The 22,066-nt window shown below is 37.9% G+C and overlaps 1 protein-coding gene across 7 annotated transcripts in view; it reads left to right on the top strand.

The window, feature by feature from the left end:
• slmapa (sarcolemma associated protein a) overlaps nt 1-22,066 on the top strand; it is a 117,651-nt gene that overhangs the window by 33,670 nt on the left and 61,915 nt on the right. For all 7 annotated transcript variants that reach the window (XM_062038190.1, XM_062038191.1, XM_062038192.1 and 4 more), the window contains exon 2: nt 17,365-17,512. In XM_062038190.1, coding sequence (XP_061894174.1) covers nt 17,365-17,512 — 148 coding nt within the window. The remainder of the gene's footprint in view (nt 1-17,364; nt 17,513-22,066) is intronic.

The following is a 22,066-nucleotide window of genomic DNA, read 5'->3' on the forward strand; positions in this document are numbered from 1 at the left end:
TTATAAGATATATTTTTTGTAAGAACCACAATTAATAAATATATTTCAGTGAATAACTTATTGTTCAAATCTGTATATAAATATGTACATAAAGTGTTTAATTATATTGTAAAATGGATGGATGGATGGATGGAAGTTTAAAACGAAACTGTTATTATTAATTAGTTAGTATACATTTTTTGAGCCTTTTTTTAGAGAAAATCAAATCATTGTAGTAAATTATGCAAATTAATCGATGATGCCATGGTGACCACGTCCATGGCCACGCCCACAGCCACGCCCCCACCGCCACAAGTATCTTGGCAGTTTATGGGAAACACTGAACTTATATTCAATTGAATAGACTGCAAAGACAAGATACATAAGGTCCGAACTGGTAAACTTTATTTTTTGCAAATATTAGCTCATTTGGAACTTGATGCCTGCAACATGTTTCAAAAAAGCTGGCACAAGTGGCAAAAAAGACTGAGAAAGTTGAGGACCGCTCATCAAACACTTATTTGGACCATCACACAGGTGAACAGACTAATTGGGAACAGGTGGGTGCCATGATTGGGTATAAAAGCAGCTTCCATGAAATGCTCAGTCATTCACAAACAAGGATGGGGCGAGGGTCACCACTTTGTCAACAAATGCCTGAGCAAATTGTCGTACAGTTTAAAAACAACATTTCTCAACCAGCTATTGCAAGGAATTCAGGGATTTCACCATCTACGCTCCGTAATATCATCAAAAGGTTCAGAGAATCTGGAGAAATCACTGCACGTAAGCAGCTAAGCCCGTGACCTTCCATCCCTCAGGCGGTACTGCATCAAAAAGCGACATCAGTGTGTAAAGGATATCACCACATGGGCTCAGGAACACTTCAGAAAACCACTGTCAGTAACTACAGTTGGTCGCTACATCTGTAAGCGCAAGTTAAAACTCTCCTATGCAAAGCCAAAGCCATTTATCAACAACACCCAGAAACGCCACCGGCTTCGCTGGGCCCGAGCTCATCTAAGATGGACTGATGCAAAGTGTAAAAGTGTTCTGTGGTCTGACGAGTCCACATTTCAAATTTTCGTCGTGTCCTCCGGACCAAAGAGGAAAAGAACCATCCGGACTGTTCTAGCAAGAATGAGAAAGAATTCCACCTGAAAAGCTTCAAAAATGTGTCTCCTCAGTTCCCAAATGTTAACTGAGTGTTGTTAAAAGGAAAGGCCATGTAACACAGTGGTAAAAATGCCCCTGTGCCAACTTTTTTACAATGTGTTGCTGCCATTAAATTCAAAATTTCTCAGTGGGAACATTAAATATCTTGTCTTTGCAGTCTATTCAATTGAATATAAGTTGAAAAGGATTTGCAAATCATTGTATTCTGTTTTTATTTACTATTTACACAACGTGACAACTTCACTGGTTTTGGTTTTTGTACTTGCCCTATTCCATACTGCTGTAGTGTGGCTATTTTCAATCCGTGTACTGGGTGCTACATTATCATGTGGTCCAAGTTACGTAAAGCTAACACTACTTACATGATCAGCGGTCTAATCTTCATAACACACCTAGTCCAATGAACCATCCAGCTCGTTGCATACTTCCATACTTCCTGCTATTTGGCAGTGGACAAACCCTAAATACTTCATTAGTGATATTGAATATAACTTTTGACGCCTTAAATCCCTTTTGCATTTCCACCATTTTAAAGTGAAGTCTTCCTTGTTGTTATGTCGCTCTGCAGGGGATTGTGGGTTAAAAATGCTGAGAAAACATGGCCGATTAGCGACATGTGAATGAATGAACTTTGTGAGGGTTATCAACTAGAAGCCTGGTGGTTTCTAGGGATGTAGGCAGCATGTCCAAACTTGTGCCGGGCATTGCTGAGTCAAAAATGGCAGGCCGTGTACTTCAATGTTGACTCCTGTTCAGTGATAAAATAAGTACAACTGTTAAAGAGATGATGGGTTGCCAAACTGGTTGTTACTGATTTTAAGGTAAAATAGTCACCTTCATCGCCACCTTCCAACACATATCAGGTGTTTCAAGGTGTCTATTCAAGTAAGAGGAACACACCCTGCGGTAGATGAGTCATTAAATAGCTGTAGGCTTCAGGCGAGGAAGCACAAATGCTGAAGATTGCCTGCTTTTATTTTGGTGACATGACGTACCCCAGGGGTGCCCACACCTTTTCTGCAGGTGAGCTACTTTTCAATGGACCAAGTGGAGGGGATCTACCTCATTCTAACATGTCATTTATGTTGATTTATTCATGAAATAGACGTTTTTAACAAGTTAAAGGCCTACTGAAAGCCACTACTACCGACCACGCAGTCTGATAGTTTATATATCAATGATGAAATCTTAACATTGCAGCACATGCCAATACGGCCGGGTTAACTTATAAAGTGCAATTTTAAAATTCCCGCCACACTTCCGGTTGAAAAAGCCTTCGGAGGATGAGTATGCGCGTGACGTCAATCATTGAACCGGAAGTATTGAATACAATACAAAAAAGCTCTGTTTTCATTTCATAATTCCACAGTATTCTGGACATCTGTGTTGGTGAATCTTTTGCAATTTGTTTAATGAACAATGGAGACTGCAAAGAAGAACGTTGTAGGTGGGTCGGTGTATAGCGGCTGGCTGTAGCAACACAACAAGGATTACTCACTTGGATAGCAGACGCGCTAGCCGATGCTAACCGGCCACCGCACGGATGATCGGGTGAAGTCCTTCGTCGCGCCGTTGATCGCTGGAACGCAGGTGAGCACGGGTGTTGATGAGCTGGGCAGATGATGGCTGGCTGGCGTAGGTGGAGCGCTAATGTTTTTATCATAACTCTGTGAGGTCCGGTTGCTAAGTTGCTAAGTCAGCCTTAGCGTCGTTAGCAACAGCATTGTTAAGCTTTGCCAGGCTGAGATCTATTAACCGTGTATTTACATGTACATGGTTTAATAGTATTGTTGATCTTCTGTCTATCCTTCCAGTCAGGGATTTATTTATTTTGTTTCTATCTGCATTTGAGACAGATGCTATCACGTTAGCTCATGCTGATTAGCATGAGCTTCGTCGATGTATTGTCGTGGAGATAAAAGGCACTGAATGTCCATTTCGCGTTCTTGACTCTCATTTTCAAGAGGATATAGTATCCGAGGTGGTTTAAAATACAAATCCGTGATCCACAATAGAAAAAGGAGAGAGTGTGGAATCCAATGAGTCAGCTTGTACCTAAGTTACGGTCAGAGCGAAAAAAAACATGTATTTCACTGCATTCTAGTCCGTCACTCTAACGTTCCTCGTCCACGAATCTTTCATCCTCGCTCAAATTAATGGGGTAATGGTCCGAATACCTCTAGCTGCGTTGAAAACAATAGGAAAATATGAGGGAGTGAACAACTGACAACGTCACGCTACTTCCGGTAGGGGCAAGGTTTTTTTTTATCAGAGACTAAGGCTGAAACGACGCGTCGACGTAGTCGACGTCATCGGTTATGTAAATACGTCGACGCCGTTTTTGTGCGTCGACGCGTCGCATAATTACGTCACACTACCGTCATGGCGGAGCGCAAAGCAGACTGTGCAAGCGAGGGGAAAAACGCACGCCAAAAGTCGTCAAAAGTGTGGGAGTATTTCAATACACAGCCTAATAATGTTGTTGTATGCACAGTGTCGAGCGTAAATGGCCTATCATAGCAGCACAACGGCTATGAACGAACATTTGAAAAGAAAACCATCAACCATCAACTAGTCAATCGTCCGCGTTAGCATACGTTGTCATCATTACACAAAAACATGAATGTGTCATTTGTATCTGCTAGGGGTGTAACGGTACGTGTTTTGTATTGAACCGTTTCGGTACGGGGCTTTCGGTTCGGTACGGGGTTGTACCGAACGAGTTTCTAAGCTAAAGCTAACTTTAGCTGCTAAAGTCTTAACAAGTTGCTTTGCTCCTTCTGCGGCTGCCTCTGTCTCAGCACGCAGCATTGTCCCACCCACACAACCATCTGATTGGTACACACGCAGCATTGTCCCACCCATACAACCATCTGATTGGTACACACGCAGCATTGTCCCACCCACACAACCATCTGATTGGTACACACGAAGCATTATCAGCCAATCAGCAGTGCGTATTCAGAGCGCATGTAGTCAGCGCTTCAGCGTGGACCAGATAGGTGTTTAGCAGGTGAGCATCAGGCAGTGGACTCTCCCCAAATGATAATAAACACCTCCCAGTCAACTACTAGTAACATCACTATGAGCCCGTTGACCTACTAGAAATTTAAACTGCAGCTCAGCTCACTCGCAGTCCTGGCTTGAGGTGAAGGCTAATTAGCTCTCAGTTCCAGCCACATCGACCCCCTCTGAGCGCCTATTTTCAGCTGCTGGGAATATTGTAAACAAGAAAAGAAGCAAAGCAAGTAGACATGCTAACCTTTCTTCATTACAACTGTTAGTCACTCACTGGAATGAGTAGAATTGGTTATTGTGTACTGTGTTGGACTGGATGTTTATTTTGCACATTTTAAAAGCAATACTTAATGTTTACAGTGCTCCAGAATATTTAGATTGGCACTTTTTTGTATTGATGTTTATCTTTATTTTTGCACATTTTAGCAAATAAGCAATACTTTCACTTTTGTTGAAATGTTTACACTTTTGTTACAGAATATTTCGTTTTGCACTTTTTTGTATTGGATGTTTATCTTTATTTTTGCACATTTTAAAGCAAAATAAGCAATACTTTTACTTTTGAAATGCTTATACTATTGCAGAATATTAAGATTTGCACTGGATGTTTACTTTTATATTTGCACATTAAAAAGCAAATAAGCTACTTTTAATTTTGTTAAATGTTAAAAGTTTTAAATGTTTACATTGTTACAGAATATTTTGTCATGTTGTTGTCAATGTTGACTGAGTGGCCATACTTTTTTTTTTGTAAATAAAAGCCATGCCTTTTGAAAAAACTGGCCTACTTTTATTTTTTCATCTTCATTTTAAATAAAATAAAATAAAAAATAATCGGTAAAAGGAAAAATAATCTATAGACGAATCGAAAAAAATAATCTATAGATTAACCGATTAATCGAAAAAATAATCTATAGATTAATCGATAGAAAAATAATCGTTAGCTGCAGCCTTATCAGAGACCAAAAGTTGCGAACTTTATCGACGTTGTTCTATACTAAATCCTTTCAGCAAAAATATGGCAATATCGCAAAATGATCAAGTATGACACATAGAATGGATCTACTATCTCCGTTTAAATAAATAAAAATCATTTCAGTAGGCCTTTAAAGGTGTTTAATGATAATACAAGCTTGTTTAACACATATAGATTCCTTTCTTTCATGAAGACAACAATATAAGTTGGTATGATTCTGATGACTTGCATTGATTGGAAGCAGACAGTAGTGATAATGTCCACATTTTCAAATGGGGGAGAAAAAATAGTCTTCCTTTCTGTCTAATACCACATGAAAGTGGTTCAATCAATCAAATTTATGTGGCCCTAAATCACAAGTGTCTCAAAGGGCTGCACAAGCCACAACGACATCCTCGGCTCAGATCCCACAGCAGGGCACAAAAAAACTCAACCCAATAGGATGACAATGAGAAACCTTGGAAGGGTCCGCAGATGTGGTAACCCCCCTTGCATTGTTGTAGGCCTCATTCAGGATCACCTCAATCCTGTCCGCTACAAGATCGGTAATTTGACTCGCACTAGATTTTTGTCGGAAGTCTAAAGACAAGAGGGTGATTTGCATTTCAGCACACTGCCTACATACCTGTTCCTTATTAGAACCTCAATAAAATAGAACTGGTCCACAGGACACATGCTTTTTGGCCCCTGGTCTAGAACTATTTAAGAAGTGAGGAAGAAGGCATGTAGCGTCCCTAGGGAATGTGGGTGTAGAAATATGGCCGACGTGGGTGTAGAAATGTGTCACACATTGAGATGACAATTGATTCATTCATCAAAGCAGAAATCGAAGTTACGCACAACATATTTATGCAGAAATTGGCAAAAGGGGGCCACGTTGCTGGTTTAGCACTGCATGTGGATTCTTTCCAGCTCCACGTCCCACCCCTCCACAGTCCAGTAGATTCAAGAGTTGAAAGTTGTGTTCAATGTTTACAGAAACAAGTGTTTTATTAAAGAGTCTCAATTGTCTTCAATGGTTGCTACGCTGCACATGGTGGTGTTTTAGCTAGCACGTTAGCCTCGCAGTCAAGAGATATATCAGAATCAGAAATACTTTATTAATCCCTGAGGGGAAATTTAAAATTTTCAGCACAATCCCATTCAAGATCAGACAAACATTACAGGGAGACAGAACAGGATCGCTGACGGGTCTGCCAACTTCCAGCGCCCCTTACAAAAAAGGTGAGAAAAAGGTAAACAATGGGGAGGGGGGGTGAGGAAAAAAAAATCGGTCCAAGCCTGGGCCCCTGGAGAGGGGGTCCAGACTGAGGCCAAGGGAAAAAAACAACTCATAGCCATAGCACACATCCCTTTTACATGTGTGTAAGAGGGAAACATCAAATGACATTAAAGACATTAAAAGAGCAGAGCTTATGCAACCAGCCACTTCTTACATACAGCTATGAATAAAAAGTAGAAGAAACATATAGATAAATAGATAGTACTTTATTGATTCCTTCAGGAGAGTTCCCTCAGGAAAATATACACTGTGATGGCCTCTACGGCAGTGGTCCCCAACCTTTTTGTAACTGCGGACGGGTCAACGCTTGAAAATGTGTCCCACGGACCGGGGGGGGGGGGGGGGGGGGTGTTTTTTGTTTTGTTTTTTTTGTCATAAAAAAATACAATCATGTGTGCTTACGGACTGTATCCCTGCAGATTGATATATATTGATATATAATGTAAGAGCCAGAATATTAATAACAGAAAGAAACAACCCTTTTGTGTGAATGAGTGTAAATGGGGGAGGGAGGTTTTTTGGGTTGGTGCACTAATTGTAAGTGTATCTTGTGTTTTTTATGTTGATTTAATAAAAAAAGAATTTTTATTTATTTATTTATTTTATTTATTTCTTGTGCGGTCCGGTACCAATCGATCCACGGACCGGTAGTTGGGGACCACTGCTCTACGGTGTTCCACACCATCGTCTGCTGGGGTGGGGGGAGCATGGCCAGAGATAGGAGCAGACCCAACAAAGCAACCAAGAGAGCCGACTCCACTCTCGGCCGCCCACCAACTCTCGGCCAGTGTCCAGTCCGCATGGATGAGCGAGGATGCGTCTTAAGGAGACTGAGGTGTCCGATACCTCCTCATTCAGCCAAGACACTGTAAAGCAGGGGTCACCAACCTTTTTGAAACCAAGAGCTACTTCTTGGGTAGTGATTAATGCGAAGGGCTACCATTTTGATACACACTTAAATAAATTGCCAGAAATAGCCAATTTGCTCAATTTACCTTTAACTCTATGTTATTATTAATAATTAATGATATTTACACTTAATTGAACGGTTTAAAAGAGGAGAAAACACGAAAAAAATGACAATTACATTTTGAAACATAGTTTATCTTCAATTTCGAATCTTTAAAATTCTGAATTCAACCGAAAAAAAGAAGACAAAAACTTAAAAAAATAATTTATGGAACATCATTAGTAATTTTTCCTGATTAAGATTAATTTTAGAATTTTGATGACATGTTTTAAATAGGTTAAAATCCAATCTACACTTTGTTAGAATATATAACAAATTGGACCAAGCTATATTTCTAACAAAGACAAATCATTATTTCTTCTAGATTTTCCAGAACAAAAATTTTAAGATAAATTCAAAGACTTTGAAATAAGATTTAAATTTGATTCTACAGATTTTCTAGATTTGCCAGAATAATGTTTTTGAATTTTAATCATAATAAGTTTGAAGAAATATTTCACAAATATTCTTCGTCGAAAAAACAGAAGCTAAAATGAAGAATTAAATTACAATTTATTTATTATTCTTTACAATAAAAAATTTTTTTTTTACTTGAACATTGATTTAAATTGTCAGGAAAGAAGAGGAAGATATTTAAAAGGTAAAAAGGTATATGTGTTTAAAAATCCTAAAATCATTTTTAAGGTTGTATTTTTTCTCTAAATTTGTCTTTCTGAAAGTTATAAGAAGCAAAGTAAAACAATTAATGAATTTATTTAAACAAGTGAAGACCAAGTCTTTAAAATATTTTCTTGGATTTTCAAATTCTATTTGAGTTTTGTCTCTCTTAGAATTAAAAATGTCGGGCAAAGCGAGACCAGATTGCTAGTAAATAAATAAAATTAAAAAAATAGAGGCAGCTCACTGGTAAGTGCTGCTATTTGAGCTATTTTTAGAACAGGCCGGCGGGCTACTCATCTGGTCCTTACGGGCTACCTGGTGCCCGCGGGCACCGCGTTGGTGACCCCTGCTGTAAAGCATGTCCGGTCCGGCGCTCAGTGCTAGCTCCGCAGCCCTGTCTCTTCATCTGCATCTCCTGCAGTCTCTCCAAACGCACTCTGGTGTGGCAGAGACCCAGCAGCTGGTCTTCATGGCCAAAAGGCTCCCGGGAGGCAGATCCAGAAGTCCACAAAAAAGCACCGCAGAAGTCACGAAAGTGCCACCCTTTGTCACTATATATATATATATATATATATATATATATATATATATATATATATATATATATATATATATATATATATATATATATATATATATATATATATATATATATATATATATATATATATATATATATATATATATATATATATATATATATATGTGAAAACGAGGGAAACACAAAAGCACAGAGCTCCTGCCACCAGCAGCCACTACAGCGGCGCCATCTTGGAAATAAAATAAAAAATACAATATATATATATATATATATCCATCCATCCATTTTCTACCGCTTGTCCTTTTCGGGGTCGCGTGTATATATATAAATATATCGCTATGCATAGTGCAATCATATGTCAATCAATCAAAGTTGACTTATATAGCCCTAAATCACGAGTGTCTCAAAGGGCTGCACAAGCCACAACGACATCCTCGGCTCAGATCGGCGCAATATCTATTATTTATTGCTCATTTTATTTTTGTAGCCTGTGTCAAAGAGGCATCTGGTTGCTCTTTTATGTCCTTTGTGTTCTTTAATGTTTCCCCCTTGTTTGCAACTACATCATTTCCCCATTGTGGGATGAACACAGTCTGTCCTATCCTACAAATCACCCTTGGAACATCTCTGTGTGGCGTTGGCAAGCAAGCGTGGCTTTTCTCTCGGGAGTCCGGCTTTCTCCCACATTCCAAAATTAGGCACATTTAGTTATCTGGAGATTCTTAATTGTTTTTTGGTGTAAATATATGTGTTTGTCTGTATGTGCCCTTTGATTGACTGGTGACCAATGCAAGGTGTAGCAAAGCCTGGGCTGACAGCAAATTTTGCTCGACGATATCAATCAATCAATCAGTTTATTTATATAGCCCTAAATCACAAGTGTCTCAAAGGGCTGGATATATTGACCTACAAGTTATTGCCGATTAGCAATATTATTGCCAATATTTTTTTGAGACCAAATTGATACATAATAATAATGGAAGTACACCCTTTCAAATGCAATAAATTGGTATTTCTCGTACAGTTCAGGCCAAAAGTTTGGACACACCTTCTAGGTGTGGTATAGCTCGGTTGGTAGAGTGGCCGTGCCAGCAACTTGAGAGTTCCAGGTTCGATCCCCGCTTCCTCCATCCTAGTCACTGCCGTTGTGTCCTTGGGCAAGACACTTAACCCACCTACTCCCAGTGCCACCCACACTGGTTTAAATGTAGATATTGGGTTTCACTATGTAAAAGCACTTTGAGTCACTAGAGAAAAGCGCTATATAAATATAATTCACTTCACTTCACTTCATTCACAACACAACTGATGGTCCCAACTAGAGATGTCCGATAATATCGGCCTGCCGATATTATTGGCCGATACATGCGTTAAAATGTAATATCGGAAATCATCGGTATCAGGTTTTTTATTATCGGTATCGTTTTGTTTTTGTTTTTTTTTTGTTTTTTTTTAATTAAATCAACATAAAAAACACAAGATACACTTACAATTAGTGCACCAACCCAAAAAACCTCCCTCCCCCATTTACACTCATTCACACAAAAGGGTTGTTTCTTTGTTATTAATATTCTGCTTCCTACATTATATATCAATATATATCAATACAGTCTGCAAGGGATACAGTCCGTAAGCACACATGATTGTGCGTGCTGCTGGTCCACTAATAGTACTAACCTTTAACACTTAATTTTATTCATTTTCATTCATTACTAGTTTCTATGTAACTATTTTTATATTGTTTTACTTTCTTTTTTATTCAAGAAAATGTTTTTAATTTATTTATCTTATTTTACTAATTTTTTTAAAAAGGACCTTATCTTCACCATACCTGGTTGTCCAAATTAGGCATAATAATGTGTTAATTCCACGACTGCATATATCGGTTGATATCGGTATCGGTTGATATCGGTATCGGTAATTAAAGAGTTGGACAATATCGGAATATCGGATATCGGCAAAAAGCCATTATCGGACATCCCTAGTCCCAACCATATTGATATAGCAATAAATTCCACTAATCAACCCTGATAAGGCACACCTGTGAAGTGACAAACATTTCAGGTGACTATCTTGAAGCTCATTGAGAGAATGCCAAGAGTGTGCAAAGCAGTAATCAGAGCAAAGGGTGGCTATTTAAAAAAAACTAAAATATAAAACATGTTTTCAGTTATTTCACTTCTTTTTTGTTAAGTACATAACTCCACATGTGTTCATTCATAGTTTTGATGGCCAAATACTTTGGGCAATATAGTGTAGGTCTGTATGATTTTCTATACAGTTTGGGAAGCCCCTCTTTGGCGTGCCGAACGAAACCACTCCACATTTGGCTCAAGGTCCCCACTTTGTGGAGCTCTGATTTATCTGCTTGGACCCTTGAATGAGCAGGCATTAGAAATAACACCTGCTTCAGGCAGTAGCGCCACATCTATCTGAGTACATACCGCATGTGACCTGTGATTGACAGGTGTTCAGTCTAGGACAGACCACAACTTTCCATACCTCCAGTCAGCTGAGATGCTTCCCTGTGGACTAAAAAACTGTTGATGGAAGATCTGTTGACCAAGTGTATGCTCTGCTGTTTGGAAGTGGTGGATGACATCATTGTGTACCTTATAGCTGGAAGCTATAGTCTCTATGTATTTTCTGGCGCATAGTGTGTGTGTGTGAGGTGTTGCTGGGCGAAAGCTCTGAAGTGAGGTCCCTCCTTCCTTGTCTCCAGGTTACCATGGGGACAGGAGGTAAGTGTGTGTGTTTGTGTGTGTGTGTGCTGCGGGTGGTTGTCGGTTGGGTAGCTTTTCGTAGCACACTGCAGTCTGATGACTGGTGAGATCAGTGAAACAGTCTCTCTCTTCGCCATGTCTTATTCGGTGGTCCTTATGGCTCCGCCTCCTCCTCTCCTGCATCTTGCTCTCCGGTAGACCGACACCTGATTTCAGTCGCTCCGACTGAATGAAGAGCTGATGGATAAAGCCCCCGATGGACGACACCAATATCAAGCCTCTGGCTCTCAAATCAGACTGTGCAGTTTGTGTGTGTGCGTGTACGTGTTTGTCCAGTACCCTGCGTGCGCCGTCTTATTTGTTTTACTGGCCTCTGTAAGTATGTGCTTCCACTTTCACACGCCATCGCTGAGCGACGAATGAATGTGTTGTGTTTTCTTCTCTATCTCTGTTTTTTTGTGTGGGTATTATGTGTTGCCGTCTCATTTTTCCTGTTTGAGAAAAGACGAGGTGGCTGTTTGTTTGTTTGTTTTTGTGTACTTCTTGACACAATAAGTTGATTGGATGTGCAATTAAAAAGAATAGTAATAGGAACAAAATGAATATAAATCCAAGTCTGGACCACCAAAGCCCTTGGAAATTGTATTTAAATACTGATATGTCACCAAACAGAAGTGAACATTTTGGTAGTATGTCATAGCATAGTATATTTGTTAAGATTCTTAATCAATTAAAAAAAGTTAAGAATGGATTTAAAAAAATATATGTATTTTTTCATGGTGTAGAGTAAAATATATATTATATATATATATATATATATATATATATATATATATATATATATATATATATATATATATATATATATATATATATATATATATATATATATATATATATATATATATATATATATATATAGTACTTTATTGATTCCTTCAGGAGAGTTCCCTCAGGAAAATTAAAATTCCAGCAGCAGTGTACAGAATTGAGATCGTATTTAAAAAAGTAAATAATGGGGGTATAAATGGAAACAAAATAGAAAAATATTACAATAGAATAAAAACAAAAAGCATCAATGAGAATACAAATATATCAGTAAAATAAGAATATAACAAGAGAAATATATATATATATATATATATATATATATATATATATATATATATATATATATATATATATATATATATATATATGTATGTATGTATGTATGTATATATATAATATATATATGTGGGGAAAAAAGTAGCGTCTTATAGATTGGAAATTACGGTAAGTGCTTAAAAGTTCACATCCTTTTAAGTAAAAGAAAGAACACATAATTATACGTTAGTTACTAATTCAACACTGATGGCTAAACTATAATATTAGAAGCTTTCAAGTTATGAACTGAGCAATGAAGATGTTTAATAATAATAATAATGGATTAGGGCTGCAACAACTAATCGATTAAAATCGATTATAAAAATAGTTGGCGATTAATTTAGTCATCGATTCGTTGGATGTGTGCTATGCGCATGCGCAGAGGCAAATTTTATTTATTTTAATTAAATTTTTTTAATTTTTTTTTATAAACCTTTATAAACTGCAACATGTACAAACAGCTGAGAAACAATCAAAATAAGTATGGTGCCAGTATGCTGTTTTTTTTCAATAAAATACTGGAAAGGATAGAAATGTAGTTTGTCTCTTTTATCCGATTATTAATCGATTAATCGAAGTAATAATCAACAGATTAATTGATGATCAAATTAATCGTTAGTTGCAGCCCTATAATGGATTAGACTTATATAGCGCTTTTCTAGACACTCAAAGTGCTTCACAGAGAAATGAGAACCCATCATTCACTCCGCATTCAAAAAACATAGTCATGTGATTTAATTTAACGAATGAGGTTATACGAAACAAAATTCACATAAAACCCCAAATGCATTTCTACTTTACAGGTCACCAAACTGTGGAAACGAATATTGACTGCTACCATGAATTGATTAACGTGGACCCCGACTTAAACAAGTTGAAAAACTTATTGGGGTGTTACCATTTAGTGGTCAAATGTATGGAATATGTACTGTACTGTGCAATCTACTAATAAAAGTTTCAATCAATCAATCAAAACTTTGCTGCTAACGAGCTACAGAAGCCTGTTGCTCAAACTTTGAACTCAAATTTCAAAATAAACTAGTAGATTTTTGTGTGGAACCTAACTACCAAGAGCACATACATTATATCATCTGGAAGGTGGCGTGTTAGCTTTGTGTATTGGAAAAAAATTGAAAATAAATAAATAACATCCCCCACAAAGTACTTTACTTTTGGCGCCCTGTATGGAAAACACTGGTAAACTAAAAATAGCTTAGTAGGGGTGTAACAGTACGTCATAATCATGGTTTGGTACATACATCAGCTTGGAATACTGCACTTAAAAAAAATAAATAAAAAAAATGCCCATCATGACAAGAACGTGCGTCTTTCCTTATTTTGCGTGTTATAGATAGTACAAAAAGAAATACTAGCAAGAGACAGCTAACAATGCAGCGTTATGTGAATTTCATGGAGAAAATGAGAACCTAACAAAACAATCATCTCCAATGTCTGCTCTACTGGCATGTAATTCTCCAGTCAATACAATTCTCCAATAAAAAGTTAAAATATACAGTACAGGCCAAAAGTTTGGACACACATTCAATGCATTTTCTTTATCTTCATGACTATTTACATTGTAGATTGTCACTATGAATGAACACATGTGGAGTTATGTACTTAACAAAGAAAGGTGAAATAACTGAAAACATGTTTTATATTCTAGTTTCTTCAAAATAGCCACCCTTTGCTCTGATTACTGTGTAGTGTGCAAAGCAGTAATCAGAGCAAAGGGTGGCTATTTTGATAGTATAGTCATAAAAATAAAGAAAACGCATTGAATGACGTGTGTCCAAACGTTTGGCCTGTACTGTATGTACAACAAACAAGACATTTAAAGGCCTACTGAAATGAATTTTTTTTATTTAAACGGGGATAGCAGATCCATTCTATGTGCCATACTTGATCATTTTGCGATATTGCCATATTTTTGCTGAAAGGATTTAGTATAGAACAACGTCGATAAAGTTCGCAACGTTTGGTCTCTGTTAAAAAAAAAACCTTGCCCCTACCGGAAGTAGCGTGACGTTGTCAGTTGTTCACTCCCTCATATTTTCCTATTGTTTTCAACGCAGCTAGAGCTATTCGGACCGTGAAAGTGACGATTACCCCATTAATTTGAGCGAGGATGAAAGATTCGTGGACGAGGAACGTTAGAGTGACGGACCAGAATGCAGTGAAATACTTTTTTTTTTTCGCTCTGACCGTAACTTAGGTACAAGCTGGCTCATTGGATTCCACACTCTCTCCTTTTTCTATTGTGGATCACGGATTTGTATTTTAAACCACCTCGGATACTATATCCTCTTGAAAATGAGAGTCGAGAACGCGAAATGGACATTACAGTGCCTTTTATATCCACGACAATACATCGACGAAGCTCTTTAACATCTTTAGCATGAGCTAACGTGATAGCATCTGTCTCAAATGCAGATAGAAACAAAATAAATAAATCCCTGACTGGAAGGATAGACAGAAGATCGACAATACTATTAAACCATGTACATGTAACTACACGGTAAATAGATCTCAGCCTGGCAAAGCTTAACAATGCTGTTGCTAACGACGCTAAGGCTAACTTAGCAACCGGAGCTCACAGAGCTATGATAAAAACATTAGCGCTCCACCTACGCCAGCCAGCCCTCATCTGCTTTGCTCAGCAACACCCGTGCTCACCTGCGTTCCAGCGATTGACGGCGCGACGAATGACTTCACCCGATCATCCGTGCGGTGGGTCTGCTAGCATCGGCTAGGCGTCTGCTAGCATCGGCTAGGCGTCTGCTAGCATCGGCTAGGCGTCTGCTAGCATCGGCTAGGCGTCTGCTATCCGAGTAAGTGGTCCTTGTGTTGCTACAGCCACCTACAACGTTCTTCTTTGCAGCCTCCATTGTTCATTAAACAAATTGCAAAAGATTCACCAACACAGATGTCCAGAATACTGTGGAATTATGAAATGAAAACAGAGCTTTTTTGTATTGTATTCAATGGAGAAGGCATACCTCTGTTCCTCGGGCTACGTCACGCGCATACGTCATCCTTCGAAGGCTTTTTCAACCGGAAGTGTGGCGGGAAATTTAAAATTGCACTTTATAAGTTAACCCGGCCGTATTGGCATGTGTTGCAATGTTAAGATGTCATCATTGATATATAAACTATCAGACTGCGTTGTCGGTAGTAGTGGCTTTCAGTAGGCCTTTAAGCATTATTACAGTCTGAGCATTAAATATGATAAAAGCAATGCAATACAGCCTATTAGGTTAACTTAGTTTTGTGTTGTTGGTGTCAAAGTAAATTACTGGAAGTGTAATATCTAATATATCTTAGTAATAAAAAATGCGGGTGAGCTTTCGACATCCCTGGTTTACAGAGTTTCTTTTTGGGAGAATCAACGATTCAGACAAGTACAATGGTAACAGTTTCTAACAGTCATTATTAGAGATGTCCGATAATGGCTTTTTTGCCGATATCCGATATTGTCCAACTCTTAATTACCGATTCCGATACCAACCGATATATACAGTGGTGGAATTAACACATTATTATGCCTAATTTTGTTGTGATGCCCCGCTGGATGCATTAAACAATGTAACAAGGTATTTTAAAATAAATCAACTCAAGTTATGGAAAAAAATGCCAACATGGCACTGCCATATTTATTATTGAAGTCACAAAGTGCATTATTTTTTTTTAGCATGCCTCAAAACAGCAGCTTGGAATTTTGGACATGCTCTCCCTGAGAGAGCATGAGGAGGTTGATGTGGGCGGGGTAGGGTGTAGCGGGGGTGTATATTGTAGCGTCCCGGAAGAGTTAGTGCTGCAAGGGGTTCTGGGTATTTGTTCTGTTGTGTTTATGTTGTGTTACGGTGCGGATGTTCTCCCGAAATGTGTTTGTCATTCTTGTTTGGTGTGGGTTCAGAGAGTGGCGCATATTTGCAACATTGTTAAAGTAGTTTATACGCTCACCCTCAGTGTGACCTGTATGGCTGTTGACCAAGTATGCGTTGCATTCACTTGTGTATGTGATGAGCCGTAGATATTATGTGACTGGGCCGGCACGCAAAGGCAGTGCCTTTAAGGTTTATTGGCGCTCTGTACTTCTCCCTACGTCCGTGTACACAGCGGCGTTTTAAAAAAGTCATACATTTTACTTTTTGAAACCGATACCGATAATTTCGAAACAGATACCGATAATTTCCGATATTACATTTTAAAGCATTTATCGGCCGATATTACCGGACATCTCCAGTCATTGTTATTTATTTTTTAAAGTGAAGTGCAGCAATAATACTTCCAGCTTGTAGCGCCATTATCGATCTTGATTGAACGTTGTGTTATCTTGGAATTGCATGCTTGTATTTGCACCATGAGTTAAGTTGACATGCATATTGGCTTGTTTTTATCGATCTAAAGACAGCATATGTTGGTGAAAGAAGCCGACGTTTGCGATCTGCTGTGATTGTCCAGAGATGTCTTGATGACATTACCACATTTTTAATTGGCTGTGAGCTCACTTCTGCTGTTATTCACCGCGATTGAAAGTGAGACAAAGAAATAAGGGAATGCTTGAGGTTACATATCTTTTAGTTTTTTTTGTCTTGCCATCAAATTGATTTGTAGAGGTGCTTGATGTTTTTTTGGCTCTAGTGTCAAACAACCCAGAGGGGGGAAACCAATCAACCATAATGACCTTTGACAAGATGATTGACAGGACCCTGAGAAAGCCTGGCATGGCAACAGTTGTTATTTTTATTCCTGGAGACTGTTTACTTTCCTTCAAGGACCAAAAGATGTTGTTACATGCTGTTTTTCACACAAAATATCCTTTCACTGGTGAATTGCTTACATAATTATCAGTTGTCTAATTCTATATATTGTTTTTCTTCTCTGTGTCAGTTCTACCTGCAGGACACAAAAAGCAGCAATGGCACGTTCATCAACAGCCAGAGGCTGAGTCGTGGCTCGGAGGAGAGTCCGCCCTGCGAGGTCCTTTCTGGAGACATCATTCAGTTTGGCGTCGATGTCACTGAGAACACACGCAAAGGTACATATTAGTCTTGTCCCGATACCAATATTTTGGTACAGGTACCAAAATTATTTTGATACTTTTCTAAATAAAGGGGACCACAAAAAAATGCATTATTGGCTTTATTTGAACAAAAAATCTTAGGGTACATGAAACGTATGTTTATTATTGCAAGTTTGTCCTTAAATAAAATAGTGAACATACTAGACAACTTGTCTTTTAGTAGTAAGTAAACAAACAAAGGCTTCTAATTTAGCTGCTGACGTATGCAGTAACATATTGTGTCATTTATGCACCTATTATTTTGTACATATTATTAAGGACAAGTGGTAGAAAATGAATAATTAATCTACTTGTTCATTTACTGTTAATAGCTGCTTACTTTCTGTTTCAACATGTTCTATCTACACTTCTGTTAAAATGTAATAATTAGAGATGTCCGATAATATCGGCCTGCCGATATTATCGGCCGATATATGCGTTAAAATGTAATATCGGAGATTATCGGTATCGGTTTTTTATTATCGGTATCGTTTTTTTTAAATTTTATTTTTTTATTTTTTTTATTTTTATTAAATCAACATAAAAAACACAAGATACACTTACAATTAGTGCACCAACCCAAAAAACCTCCCTCCCCCATTTACACTCATTCACACAAAAGGGTTGTTTCTTTCTGTTATTAATATTCTGCTTCCTACATTATATATCAATATATATCAATACAGTCTGCAAGGGATACAGTCCGTAAGCACACATGATTGTGCGTGCTGCTGCTCCACTAATAGTACTAACCTTTAACACTTAATTTTACTCATTTTCATTCATTACTAGTTTATATGTAACTGTTTTTATATTGTTGTACTTTCTTTTTTATTCAAGAAAATGTTTTTAATTTATTTATCTTATTTTACTAATTTTTTAAAAAAGTACCTTATCTTCACCATACCTGGTTGTCCAAATTAGGCATAATAATGTGTTAATTCCACGACTGCATATATCGGTTGATATCGGTATCGGTTGATATCGGTATCGGTAATTAAAGAGTTGGACAATATCGGAATATCGGATTTCGGCAAAAAGCCATTATCGGACATCCCTAGTAATAATCACTTATTCTTCTGTTTTATACTTTACATTAGTTTTGGATGATACCACGAATTTGGGTATCAAACCGATACCAAGTAGTAACGGGATCATACATTGGTCACATTCAAAGTCCTCATGTGTCCAGGGACATATTTCCTGAGTTTATAAACATAGTATACATTTTTTTTAAACAAAAGAAGATGTTGTGATGCCACTTTTCAGAGGCGGGATAGTACCGAAAATGATTGATTAGTATCGCGGTACTATCCTAATACCGATATACCGTACAACCCTAGTACATAAAGGGTCTAATTTAATGAGATGCAATCACGAACATTGCCTTTATTTATCTTTAGATGATAATTAGGGCTGCAACAACTAATCGATTAAATCGATTATAAAAATAGTTGCCGATTAATTTAGTCATCGATTCGTTGGATCTATGTTATGCGCATGCACAGAGGCTTTTATTTTAAATTTTTAAAAATAAAATAAAATAAAAATGTATTTTTATTTTTTTTATTTAAATAAATCTTTATTTATAAACTGCAACATTTACAAACAGCTGAGAAACAATAATCAAAATAAGTATGGTGCCAGTATGCTGTTTTTTTAAAATAAAATACTGGAAAGGATAGAAATGTAGTTAGTCTCTTTTATCCGATTATTAATCGATTAATCGAAGTAATAATCGACAGATTAATCGATTATCACATTAATCGTTAGTTGCAGCCCTAATGATAATGCTCAGGTTGGATGGAAATATTAATATATAACAGTTATTAATGTGCTAACTAATAGACTGTTCTAATATTTTGACTCTCTCATGCCGCTAAATAAGGTATTTATTCATTCTGTATTGTGCAGCTGTATCCATAAAGTGTCCCGTGATTTTGGAAAGTTTAATACCGAGCCAACAGTCTGACCTCCCTAGCTCTTACGTGCTAATGCACTCAGCCCGCAATTGAATCATCAGACTTGACTAACCCTTAAGGGTACCTCGGAGCTAACCTCAAAGGTCATGTACACAGGCACACACACAATATGGCGCGGACATGTAGGTCAGCTCTTCAGCTCCAGTTCCAAACCTCTCAAATTAAGAGTTCTGGCCACAAACGAATCCTCATTCTTCAAGGCTTCTACTATCACAGGCTAATATGAAATCTCGCAAACCTTTTTCTGTAGCGCCAAACAAAACTAGGACGACATAAGATAAGTCCCTGGACTCAGGAGAGCTGTAGGGTCAAAAGCTAAGGATTTGAATCCGAGCCAGTAGTAGGAAAGCATTTAAAATGTTAATTGATATTGTTACACAGCCAACCTGTGTTTATGTCTGGTTATATGTGATGAAAACTGTTATCATTTAATACCCTTGAAAATTGTAGGTATCTTATCAGTATTCGTATGACCAACACTGCTCCTGTAACTACTTACTTGATACCAAAACTTGTATTATCGCCGAAAACAGGTTTAAAATTGCCAAACAGATGCTGGTCATTTTGACCAGACGTGTAGATAGAGCCATCTTACAACAGAAACTATCCATCCATCCATCCATCCATCCATCCATCCATCCATCCATCCACTTCCGCTTATTCAAGGTCGGGTTGCTGGAGCAGCAGTCTAAGCAGAGAAGCTCAGACTATCCCTCTCCCCAGCCACTTGGTCCAACTCCTCCCGGGGAATCCCAAGGCTTTCCCAGACCAGCTAGGAGGACTTAGTCTCTTTAACGTTTCCTGGGTCTAACCCGGACGTGCCCTAAGCACCTCCCGAGGGAGGCGTCCGGAAGGCATCGTGACCAGATGCCCCTTCCACCTCATCTGGCCCCTTTTGATGTGACGGAGCAGCGGGTTAACTCTAAGCTCCTCCCCCAATGACAGAGCTTCTAAGTTAGCAACTGACTTTAGGAGCCTTTGTAACCCATTTTGAAATGGTTCTATTAAAGTTAAAGTACCACTGATAGAAATTACCCTCTGCATTTGACCCATCACCTTGTTCCACCCCCTGGGAGGTGAGGGGAGCAGTGAGCAGCAGCGGTGGCCGTGCTCGGGAATCATTTTGGTGATTTAACCCCAAATTCAACCCTTGATGCTGAGTGCCAAGCAGGGAGGTAATGGGTCCCGTTTTTATAGTCTTTGGTATTGAACTCACGACCTACCCATCTCAGGACGGACACTCTAACCACAAGGCTACTGATAATTTCAATACCAAATAATGTATTGTGATTAGTAGGGATGTCCGATATATCGGCCGATAAATGCGTTAAAATGTAATATCGGAAATGATCGGTATCGTTTTTTTTATTATCTGTATCGTTTTTTTTGTGGATTTTTTTTAATTAAATCAACATAAGAAACACAAGATACACTTACAATTAGTGCACCAACCCAAAAAACCTCCCTCCCCCCATTTCTTTCTGTTATCAATATTCTGGTTCCTACATTATATATCAATACAGTCTGCAAGGGATACAGTCCGTAAGCACACATGATTGTGCGTGCTGCTGGTCCACTAATAGTACTAACCTTTAACAGTTAATTTGACTCATTTTCATTAATTACTAGTTTCTATGTAACTGTTTTTATATTGTTATACTTTCTTTTTTATTCAAGAAAATGTTTTTAATTTAGTTATCTTATTTTATTTTTTTTAAAAAGTACCTTATCTTCACCATACCTGGTTGTCCAAATTAGGCATAATAATGTGTTAATTCCACGACTGCATATATCGGTTGATATCGGTATCGGTAATTAAAGAGTTGGACAATATCGGAATATCGGATGTCGGCAAAAAGCCATTATCGGACATCCCTAGTGATTAGTGCTGTTGCGATAAACCATATGAGTGATTACGCCGGTAAAACTCCCTGAGGTTCGTAATACCGTTTTAATTTTAAACTATCAAAAAACCGTGATTGATAACTGCACTTTCATAAACTCACAGACTGATTGGCGGCAGCTCGCTAGCTTAAATGCTAACATGAAAACAAGAGACAATAACGTCTCTCCCTCAAAGAAACGACATTACCCAAGAGACCCCTATATAAACACATTGCTGTCTGAGCTATGAAGCTATTCAATTGTGCACAATGAACCTACAAGTGATCGGAGGTGTTTTTACGGTGCGTTCAAGGACTGCTGAACAGATTAGGACGCCACAACGCCCGCCAGAAGTAATAAAAAACAATAGATTTGATTTGTTACGCACTTTTCATTTAAATAAATCTTAAAGTGCTACAGTTCAAACCAATATTTAAAACATTAAAAGCTCAGCACTGAAAACATAAAATACTGAAATTTTAAAAATCTGTGAAGGATAAGAAACACAAAACATGCATTTAGTGGGTCTTCTAACAGATTATTCGGAAAAAAATAACTGTCAAAAGATTTCAGTGTTTGTATAAACTAGGGGTGTAACGGCACACAAAAATTTCGGTTCGGTACGTACCTTGATTTACAGGTGACGGTTCGGTTCATTTTCGGT

Source organism: Entelurus aequoreus, linkage group LG26 (assembly GCF_033978785.1).
Source record: "Entelurus aequoreus isolate RoL-2023_Sb linkage group LG26, RoL_Eaeq_v1.1, whole genome shotgun sequence".
Taxonomy (NCBI): Eukaryota; Metazoa; Chordata; class Actinopteri; order Syngnathiformes; family Syngnathidae; genus Entelurus; species Entelurus aequoreus.